This window comes from Anoplopoma fimbria, chromosome 15 (genome assembly GCF_027596085.1).
Source record: "Anoplopoma fimbria isolate UVic2021 breed Golden Eagle Sablefish chromosome 15, Afim_UVic_2022, whole genome shotgun sequence".
Lineage (NCBI taxonomy): Eukaryota > Metazoa > Chordata > Actinopteri > Perciformes > Anoplopomatidae > Anoplopoma > Anoplopoma fimbria.
The window spans coordinates 8,752,917-8,763,950 of NC_072463.1; the positions used below are offsets into that span (position 1 = coordinate 8,752,917).

Consider the following 11,034-nt stretch of genomic DNA (forward strand, 5'->3'; position numbering starts at 1 on the left):
GTGTCGGGTGACTTGAGAAACGGCTTTAACACTTTTCTTTTCTGTGACAGTTTTTTTTTTGTTTGTTTTTTTTTAATCGAAAGGGCTTGTGTTTGGATTCTTTTTCAGAAAAACAAATATTGAGTTCTGTGACTGGATGTAATTGAAAAACATGAGAGGCACAAACTGATTGAAGGAATGTTTTACTTTATATGTACAGCTTTACTTAGACATATTACATGAGCCAGAGAGCAAAAGAGAAAGTCTGCTTTACCTGGTCTTTCTTGCCTGCTTATTGGGTTATATCTAGAATAAATTAAAACATAACCAGCATTACCTGGAAACAACTTAGCAGAAACTGCAGAGTGACAGAAAGGCTACAGAGTAACTCTGTCAAAGGAGGCCCTTTTCCTGCTGGCTGCTAGTTTGAATAGGAAGGAAGTATTTAGATTATTAACTCGTGAAATACTTGTTTACATCAGTAAAAGTGTATCAGTAGTATCACAAAATGGATATAAAGTATCAAAAAGTAAAAGTACTCTGCTGTTAAAATTATAAAAAGGTTGTAATATTCTATCATTAATGCTTATTCATTAATGTGTGCATGGTATGTATACTGGAAAACTAGTTTATCAAAGGACTCCACTTCTTGTAAGTAAACTTTTCAGAACAAACAAAGCACAAAGGATAGTTACATACAGTGCACAGTATTTGCAGAGGTAGGACTTTTATCCAGCTTTTACATACGGAGGTTCCTCTATTCTTCCCGGTCTTTCCTGTCAATACAGAAGTGAGAGGGTGGTTTCACCCTTCAGTGTTTGCACGATGTCATTCTGAACAAGAAAAAATATTTTCTTAAGGAGGAAGATGAGCTGTTTATTCCACACTGAGCCAGCAATGTATAAACCATCAGGTAAAAAAAAAAACAATTAGACATGCTTTTTAAATATACCAACATGTTAAGGTAAAAGGAATAAAACTAATCTCCCCTGAGGTCATTGATATCCTCCATTATTTGGCTGCAAACAGAGTTGTCTGACTGGTTGCTCACATGGACATTGTGCTATTATTAAAGTTTGATTTCTGAAAACGTTTCCAGTTACCATTTACTGCAATGCCCTGACCTGAGCTAAAGAGGTATTATTACAGTTAGCTAGTTACCCATGAATCCCACTTAATTTGATTAACTTATGTATCATATTAACTAATGTTATAGCCTTTTTTTTTTTTTTTTTTAAACATATTTAGCAGATAAGAAGAGCTGAATGAACGAAGTACACAGGTTTCAGTACACCAGATAAGAGCAGAAAAAAACCCTGCTGTAGACTTAGGTTAATAAAAGTTCAGTAGAGGGCAGAACTCATCAGATCAAAGAGGAGTCATGCTCCAAGTATGCAAAACATTAAGGCAGTTGAGACAAAAGTATCATTCAGGGGATCTAACTACACCGGTGACCGGTTTGGACAGGGAAATAAAATGCGTCCTGGTACACAGCTATATTTTTAGCTGGCGTCAGTACACCACACCATGAACGCTCTCAACCAAGACAGTCCAGAATGGAATATTAGTCATTATTTTATTAATAATTCATGTCTTCCTGTATTGTATTAACTGTGATAAACCCCTGCCTTCCATTAGGTTCAAAATTTCAGTGAGTGCAATACAGCTATGGCGAAGTACAGCCTCACAGAGCCGATAGCACGGCAGAGGACTCCAAATCTAGTTACCATGTGCATGCACGAATGAAGAGGTATGTAGATCAGCTGTCACGTAGGATCAAGTGACTCTGGCCACATCGACCTACTTTGCATAAGCCAAAATGTTAAATGAGGAGTGTGTGCTCAGAGAGTGTGAGAGGTTGTGCAGGTGTCAGAGTTTGAAATTTCAAACCATCAACTAAAAAGAAGCAGGCGGAGGGTAATTGCAAATTATAACCAGCTAGTTTCCCGCATAACACTCTGTACATCCACAGTTTTCAGAAGTTAGGCATTCTTAGAATATATAAATAAGTGAGAAACATTTAAGAGTGTAGGTCACAGCGTCGGCACCAGCAGTATGGTGGCCACTTGAGTGCAAATAAAGCAACATTTTGGGAAACAATGGTAGTAAGATAGCCTCCACTGGCAAGTTTCACATTCAACCCATTCTGCATGCGTGTCTGTCCATCCCTTCCATCAGCTCTGCCCCTCTGAGCCCAGCAGCCCAGCTCTCCTTAGCGCCTTGTCCACACTGGGAATCAGTTTTTCTTGGAAGTCCCACAGTCGCTTGTCCTCATTGAGCTGCTCCAGTGTCAACGAGCCCCGCAGAGGCACACGGACATGAATGATCCGACAAAGGTCCATGGGAACTTTGAACCGTTGTCCAAAATTCTTGAGCACTTCATGCACTGAAGTCCACTCCACCAACCTGTAATGCACACACACTACAATCTTTGAGGAATATGTCCTTTCAACCAGGAGACCCACACATGTATTGGGACTCTAGCATGTTGTACGAGATGTCACCGTTCAACATGATTTTACTGTGTTTTACTATGACATAAAAACTTTTCACACCAATAACTAATGTAGTGTTTTACAAAAAGGACCTGTAGCAAAATGTAACATTTTTTTTACAGCTTACCTCGGCTGAACTATCATCTTGTGTGGGTGGTACGACTTTCTGTCGGGGTCCTCTCTGTAGATGTGCTCCAGAATATTTACGCCCGGCACCCCGTTCCACTGAGGCAGGTGAAACCTCCCACTTGGCTCAAAATGTTTCTTGGGGAAGATATGGTTCTCAATGAGGTACACTCCTGTCTACATAATGGAAGATGGAGAGAGAGAATATACATATTTAATCAAAAATAATCTTAAGGTTTTGCTATTGATGTTATATTTGTCAAAGCACATCAGAATTCCCCTACATTTGGATGTTGATGTTGGAGCACGTCCATCAGAGACATGAGGTTGTTGTGTTGGTACGGCATTATGATCTCATCGATGTCGTTCAACAGGACGTAGCGTGAGTGGTCCATGGATCTGTAAATGCACTCATTGAGCGTGGTCAACTGGCCGAAGTAGTGCACGTCCCCCCCGCTCTGTGAGAAGAGCCAGCCACGAGATGGATTCAGGTGCTGGTCTATGGGCCAGGGAACCATCTCCACGAAGCCCTCCTGGCTGTAGCTCTGCAGCAGGCGGTCGAGGTCTGGGCCGCAGCTGGTGTTATAGATCACCACCCTGTCCACACCCAGTAGTCTGTAGCAAAATGAGGAAGGAGGGGTAAACGATAAAAAACAGACAGCAAGATCTCTTTCTACAAATACTGTCTGAAGATTTTTTTAATGTACTTTTATAGTGCACCACACATTATATATTTGGTTATGACTTAAGATTGAGCTGGCCATCTTTGGTTTTGTTTGAGTAGAGAAGTCTTCTGTGTTGATCTGTGCTCCAGTAATGTAAACTACATTGGCAACTTAACGGAGAGCTCAAAACCCTGAAAAAAAAATGTTGTAGCTGCTGACCTGTACATCTCCAGAGTCTGTGCAAAATGAAGTGTGATTTATGCCATACAGGTCATTACTGTCTAAATGGGGATTTGTGAATTTTGGGTTGTATTCATGAAAATCTCACAATACAGCAGTAATCGTTGCAGAAAGACCTGGCTGACATCTGGACTCTACTGAGTGCCCTTTTTCTAGTTGTTATGTGTACGTCCTCTGTGTTGATCTGTGCTCCAGGGTGTGTATGTAAACTACTGCCCATTGTAGTCAAATTATATTTCTCTTTGTTCCCATTGGCCTTCTTCTACAACATAACGTCTGTTATTATATTTATAGTGCAAGCACATTTACAGCAAATGTATGCACCATGGTGACACTGCAAGGGTTTGTGGTGTTGTAGCTGCTGACCTGTACATCTCCAGAGTCTGTGCAAACTGAAGCACATTGTTGTAGTCTCCAAACAGGTTGGAGATGCAAACTGTGAAGTTAAACTGCAACTTTTCCTCCTTCTTCCCTTTGGTTTTCTGGTTTCTTATAGGAAGCCAGGTCTGGTTAAATACACTAACTCTTCCTGGCTGAGTCAGGAGACTGACATGTGTAGCGTTGCAGTTCTGAGGAATCTGACACATGACGTCTGTAGTGACGTAGGGGAAGCCAAAGTTGTCTAAGTGTTGTAAAATTGTTCCTGGAGTTGTGCTTGATAAATGGCCTGCACAGCAGAAAACACAGTGGAGTGGTTGGATGGAGTCTCTCTTAAATATGCCGATGATGCGTAGATCCAAGCCCTCCACTCTCTGGTCCATGTAGGCCGACACCAGTAAGTGCTTGGTGTTGTTGAGGGGGGTGATGGTCCGCCCAGAGATCTGCAAGGGGCAAGTGTTCGGAGCCCCACGTGGCTCTGGGATGGCCCTGTACGTCCTGGGTGTTCTCACAGCGATACAGAGGATGAAGATGAGGGTAACAATGGAGAGGAAGAAAATCTTCCCTCTGATTTCTTTGGGCTTGGCCATCCAGCCACGGACGACACAGATTCCCAACCTGAGGAAGAATTGGAAATCACAGTTCAGATGACACATTTGAGGAGTAAAGCAAACAAAAGCTTGGCTGTCGTTACTCAAACATCTTTAAAAACTGTGGATGTTATCAGTGTCACAAACCGGGCCGCATGGCAATGACAAAGAGGGAGATCCACACGATCAAGCAAATTATTTATTATCATTGTATGCAATGTTGTATGGTGTGTAAACAAACCGTAATCACAACCAAAAACAAACGTGTGTCAGGCAGGAGAGAGAGCAGACTGAGCCCAAAGAAGGATTCTTAAAGAGTGCAGATTGCTAATTAGCTCAGGTGTTTCCACTCTGCTGACGACCCTCTGCCACGCCCACCTCCAATACCTGCAGGGAAAGCAGCCACACAAACAGTAACAGGCAGACAGGGCAGAGAGGGTCGTCACATCAGTGCATAGAGGTCTGCAACTCCAAAGGCACCCTTTGTCAACCTTTTTTAAACACCTAATTGTTGGCACTGTTTCACCAGCACCTGTATTCTTGATCCCAATTTCTCTATTTGGTCTAATGTTCTTCCTTCATGTTGACATGCTGATTTTCAGTTATACACTGGGTTACCAGTTTATTAGAGTCACTTGTGCAATGCAACGCACTCAATAGAATAGTCCAACCAATGAATGAATGTTACCAGAGAGGTGTTGATTCAAGTGCTTGGTCTTTTTTTTAAATTTATGTTTTACATTCTTCTACTTTCTTCATTCAGGCTGATTCTGGTATTTAGGCTATATAACTTATACTAAGGCCATCTTAATTTGAAGAGTCAAGGGATCACCAAAATAACTCAAATTCACCCTAAGGGGGGACATGGCTTTTAAAGTAATTTTTTTTTAAAGCAATCAATCCATTGGTGGTTGAGATATGCCACTAAAAACCAAAAGCGTCAACCTTAACAGTTGTTGAAATATATCATTCTGGACCTATAGCCAAGCCGCTGCTTCGTGGGGAAAATAACTGGTTGAGGTCTGACACTAGGCTGTTTTACTGGATTATTTATAAGGGTTATGAATTAAGTTTAAAATTTAGGACCACGCCCCGAACACATCTCATTTCCTCTGCATGAGTATTGTAGCACAACTGACACATCACTTCTTCTTTGACTCAGTTTCCACATCCCGAACCTCCTAAATCCTTTTCTTTCTATTTTTCTATTTTTCTTTTTCCCTCTTTCTCTCTCTCTCTCTTGATTACAGGAACAACGGGGAACTAATCACCAGAGCTTCTGAAGAGACAGCCCCTCAAGTGTTTCCAGTCCCCCAGTTCCCACCAGCCACTTATATTGTTATTAGCTTGGTTTTAGTGAAGTACGCTATAGAGCTTGCTGTGGTCACATACTGTATCTAGTACTTGGGGAGTAGAATAATGGGAAAAATCCATCTTTTTGGCATCATATCTGTTTGTTTGGCATCACTTTGTTTCACTGATGTCCGGTGGCTGGTGGGAACTGGGGGAGTGGAAACACTTGAGTAGGGGCTGTTTTGCAGTTTTTTGGCCTTAGTATAAGTTATATAGCCTAAATACCAGAATCAGCCTAAATGAAGAAAGTAGACTAGAATGTAAAACATAAGAAAAAAAGATATAAAAAATGGCTATCAAAGATAAGTAATCACAAAGCAAACACATTCATACCTTAAGCCGACTGGATATTAACAGTTTCCATTTCCCAGTAAACTCGTGGGGGAAAACTCATCCAGAGAGGCCCAATAAACTGTGTGGCCGGGTCGAAACAGGCTTTTTTGTTTATGCTGTTTCAACAAAATAAAACCAGAAAGGTAATTCCAATAATATCATTAAAGTGTGTTTTGAACAGGCAATTTATAGGGATTTACAGTTGTTACATGCTGCAAGCATACACACATGCAGCTAGAACTACCCCAGCAGCTTGAAAAACACAAATGTAATGATCACACAAATGTCTGACTAGGCTGTTTTACTGGATTATTTATCTTGTGTTATTGATTAACCGCAATAGAGCTGATTTTAGAAGGGCTAACCTGTGTTCCCATTTCAATGCAAGGCTGCCCCAACATTTATTTTCTTTTTTTAGTGTCCAAAAGCTGGAACAAATGCTGTATACCATTCCAAAACAACCTGCTTCTACAGCTTCTGCTTCATCTTAACATTACAGCTGCAATAGAGCTGTAATGCACCAGTTAGACATGCTGCTGCAGCCTGTGGTCTCCCTTAACTAGAAGTTTTACGTGCATCTTTTCAATCTGCTTGATAAGGAAATTCTCCTACTCATGAGAAAATCAATCACAATGAAATGGGGAAATCTGCTTCAAAGTTAATTATTTCTTCCTCTTAAGGATTTTCAACCTCTAGATAAACAGAAGAACGGTAACGTGAGACATATTCACATTTCCCTACATTTACTTCCTGGAACAAATGCTGTAAGCCAGTTCGCAACCACTTGCTCCTACAAATCCAAGTAACTGCCATGTTTTCATCCGAAGCATACACACTGAGTGATTTTAGATTGATGGAAAATCGATGATGAAAAATCAATGTGCGATAGAGTGTAAGGATACTGAAGATAACACATTGGGAGAGCTTTCCCAAAATAAATTACAATAATTAGGCCATGTATGGAGATCAGAACAGCTACTTTTGCATTATGAAAAATGTTTTGTTCATGTTTTGTTCTTTCAGTTTTATTGTAGACTGTGGACGGTTGTAGTATCAGTCATAGCACACGTAGTGGTATTGCACTAATAGGGTACACAGATTTTAAAAGGATTCCAATATAACAGTAGGCAGTGGAAAGTAACAAGGTACATTGACTCAAGTACAGTACTTAAGGTGAATTTTGACGTACAATTTATGCTATTTTATACTTCTACTCAACTACATTACAGAGAGAAGTATTGTACTTTATGCTTCACTACATGTATTTAAGAGCAATAGCTAGTTTACATCGAAAAAATATGATCAGTCTATAAAATATGATCCAGTGAAACAGAATAAATTACCAAAAGTATATGAAGTAGTTACCAATGACAAGTTAAAGTGACACTTTGAATACGTCAATAATTATGATCCAGTAACCCAGTAGCCATTCTGCATTATATATACTTTAACTTTTAGTGCCTTTTGTTGCAAATACCTCTGTACATTTACTTCACTTGAAATAGAGTATTTGTATACTGAGGTAGTAGTAAACGATTTATTGGTTCCATCATCACTGTCAGTCACAGTAGACAACACAGGGATACGAGGTTCATTTCCTACAAGATAATCTAGTGATACATTGACAAGAAGTGAAGACACAAAGAGATATCATTGCGTCAATATAAAGTCGATGGTTTTGGGAATATTACCAGCAATAAAAACAGATTGATTTCATATTAACAAAATGGCACTCGACGTTTTATAATGTTGTGTTCTATATTGTATTTCTGGACTAAAAGAATATCCTACTACCGATGCTGCAAATGCATAATGGAGTTATTTCATAAACAATGCGGAATATTAAGTGAATATCACAGAGTTTTACCGTTATTAGTAGAGAGCGGATGAAATGCAAAGTAACGTTAGTATAGCCTACGTGTTAGTTGTATTAGAGGCGTATATATTCGCTCAATCGTATTCATTTTAATCCTTAAATGAATGACGTAATGGAAAATCTTTAACTCACAAAAAAAAATAAAAAAATGAAAATTGAAGCTTAGTCCTCCTGTCGTTGGATGGCTGAGCGGCTGAAGACACCGGGACGTCAGGTGGAGGATCGGTAATGTCTGAATCCTTGTGTATCTGCTTTCTGCAGGCGTCACATCACCTTCTCGTCTCTCTCTCTTCCTGTCCCTTCCTTCGCCTCCCCTGCTGTATTGCTTTAAATGTCAAGTGTATTGTCTCTTACGCGTTACAACACTTTCGGGAAACCACGAACCAATCAACCTCACAGTCAGCAGCTCTTTGCCTGACACATGACAGACACGCACGAAGAAGTCCTTCACGTGGAAAATTACACTATTAATCAAATGATACTGTTTGCATGTCATAAAAACCCCAACGCACCATTAAAGGCATCATAAACTCATTAAAGGGAGCTCCATTTGGAGGTACTTGAACTTTACTTGAGTATTGAATACACTTATTGTCATGGCCATTCCGGTGGTGAGAATGTGACCAAGTTTTATTTGTAGTTAAGATGTAAGCTTGCACAACTCATTCAATTCCTCTTGAATCTACAAGAGATACATAAACAAGAGGACCAAAAATTAGAAGCACACATTACAATGAAGTCCAATATGAGTTATTACAGAGTCTTGCATTGGATTGTATAGGTGAAACTACTATTATATACTACTGTTCACCCTCCTGCCCTCTGGAAGAAGGTATCGGAGCCTGCATGCCCGCACCACCAGACTCAAAAACAGCTTCATCCACCAGGCTGTCAAGAAACTAAATTCTCTCCCCTCTCTCCCCTCAGCCACATCAACAGGGCTGTCAGTAAGCTGAAATACCCCCCCTGCTTTCTGCCTTGCTACACTGTGGACTAACTGTCTTTGCACTATTACTATTACTATTACTAGTTTAAATACACACCATACAGACTGAAATTGCTGCTATTATTTATTTATCTATTTAAAAAATGCACTACTACATTACTTTTTGCTGCCAGTATTGACTGCCTCTTTGCACAATTATTTTTACTTATTTTATTCATACAGAACTCCTATATTTTATGCCATTGTCTATCTTGTCTACTTTTAGTGTTGTCTCGTATATTTGTGTTTGTGCCTGTGCACTTTTTATATGTTCACCGCGGGATAGGGGGAAACGTTTTCTCGATTCCCTCACATGTCTTGTACATGTGAAGTGTTGACAATAAAGCTGACTTTGACTTTGACTTTGACTATTACGACTTGACTTGCATGGCGTGTATAACAAAATTCACTCTGGAACCTTAAACCTTAAAAGAGGGAAGGACAGAGGATGTGTACAGATTGTAAAGCCCTCTGAGGCAAATTTGTAATTTGTGATTCTGGGCTATACAAAATAACCTGAATTGAATTGAATTAAACGAATGCAAATTTCTGAATCTAAAATACAGCTTAAAAGCTAAATTGCTAAATAATACTTATTTTCTTCACTTTCCTGTCTTCTCATTACCTGTATCCACAGAACAGTACTTGTACCTATGTAGTAGTAGTATTTTGTTGTTGCGCTATATGTATTGAATAACAGTAAATTCCCGCAGCTACTAAAGTAGACACTGTTATTTTGAAGGGGGGGTCGGCGAGTACTGGCGGAAGTGGAGTGGGAGTTTTATTTTGGCAATGACATTACCCGCGCTTCCATGGGTGGGGCTTCCTCTTTGCCTTGAACTCCCTTGGGAAGGTACGCACTTTTATCGCTCTTCTGACTTTTATTAGTTTTAAGTTGTAAATAACATCAGAAGTTAGTGTACATGTTATATAATGTTGTTTTAATGATTTCATGTTAGTTTGTTGTGTTGCCAAATATTGTATTTGTATAAACCTGCATGTGATGAAGAGGTGTGTCTGCTGTAGCGTGTTGCTCGTATAGGTACTGTTAGCATGCTTAGCGAACATTGTGTTTGTTAGCTGAAAGCTAAGTAACGCTATGTATATTGTACAGGCGATGAGCAAGCAGCCACTTCACCCAGACATTGTTTTGTTTCCACAATTGCAGGTATGTGAGTTTATGTATGTCTTGTTGTAGTATTTTCTTAATGTCCAACACGTACGTTAGATTGTTTAATCTATGTAAAGTGTATTGTATTTACTTTATTTAATCTTATTTATGTTAATTACTTTATTTAGTTTTAGTGATAATTAATGTATATATATGTTCATTGGATGGGGCTTCTCTTTGCCTTGAACTCCCTTGGGAAGGCGATGAGCAAGCAGCCACTTCACCCAGACATTGTTTTGTTTCCACAATTGCAGGTATATGTTGGAGGTCAGTGTGGAAGACAAACTCTGAAAAGCCTGTTATCGGTTTAGCTGTTGCTGGACAGACAATAAAAACAATTGAAAAGATGTATTTCGAAGTGTGTCTTGAAAAAAACATTCACAACGCAGAAGTAAAGACACTACACCTACACCTGTGAATACAATCAATAATTAACATTATTCAGTATATTCTTTAAACCGGTAATTTATAGGTGACTGCAAAATGCTACAAACACAGCTGGAGTGGAGCCTCACCAGCCTGATGAACATGAAATCACTGACAATTCATAGTCTTGCAATAAGAGTTAAAATAACTACGACAACTGCAACAAAATTGTTGGACAATTTTTTTTATATCGGAGCACCGACGGGACGGGTGGTGCAGGAGTCGGCCGTGGCGCCGACGGGACGGGCGGTGCAGGAGTCGGACAGAGCGGCGACGGGTCAGGAGGTGCAGGAGTCGGTCGGAGCGGCGACGGGTCAGGAGGTGCAGGAGTCGGCCGGAATGCCGATGAGTCAAGAGTCGCAGGAGTCGGCCGTGGCGCCGACGGGTCAGGAGGTGCAGGAGTCGGCCTGAATGCTG

The 11,034-nt window shown here is 40.1% G+C and overlaps 1 protein-coding gene across 5 annotated transcripts; it reads right to left on the reverse strand.

Annotated features, from left to right (window-relative positions):
• Positions 1 to 66: 66 nt before the first annotated feature.
• Positions 67 to 8,323, reverse strand: LOC129102981 (uncharacterized). 5 transcript variants are annotated; one of them, XM_054613213.1, is made up of 5 exons: positions 8,168 to 8,323; positions 3,872 to 4,501; positions 2,885 to 3,215; positions 2,602 to 2,777; positions 67 to 2,385 (listed from the first exon to the last, which is right to left on the reverse strand). In XM_054613213.1, the coding sequence occupies exons 2-5, from the start codon at positions 4,471 to 4,473 to the stop codon at positions 2,154 to 2,156; spliced, it is 1,341 nt and encodes a 446-aa protein (XP_054469188.1). In that variant the 5' UTR covers positions 4,474 to 4,501; positions 8,168 to 8,323; the 3' UTR covers positions 67 to 2,153. The 5 variants fall into 5 exon arrangements, with proteins under 5 accessions (XP_054469188.1, XP_054469191.1, XP_054469190.1 ...); XM_054613216.1 differs by lacking the exon at positions 8,168 to 8,323 and adding an exon at positions 4,738 to 4,845; XM_054613215.1 differs by lacking the exon at positions 8,168 to 8,323 and adding an exon at positions 4,727 to 4,845.
• Positions 8,324 to 11,034: the final 2,711 nt, after the last annotated feature.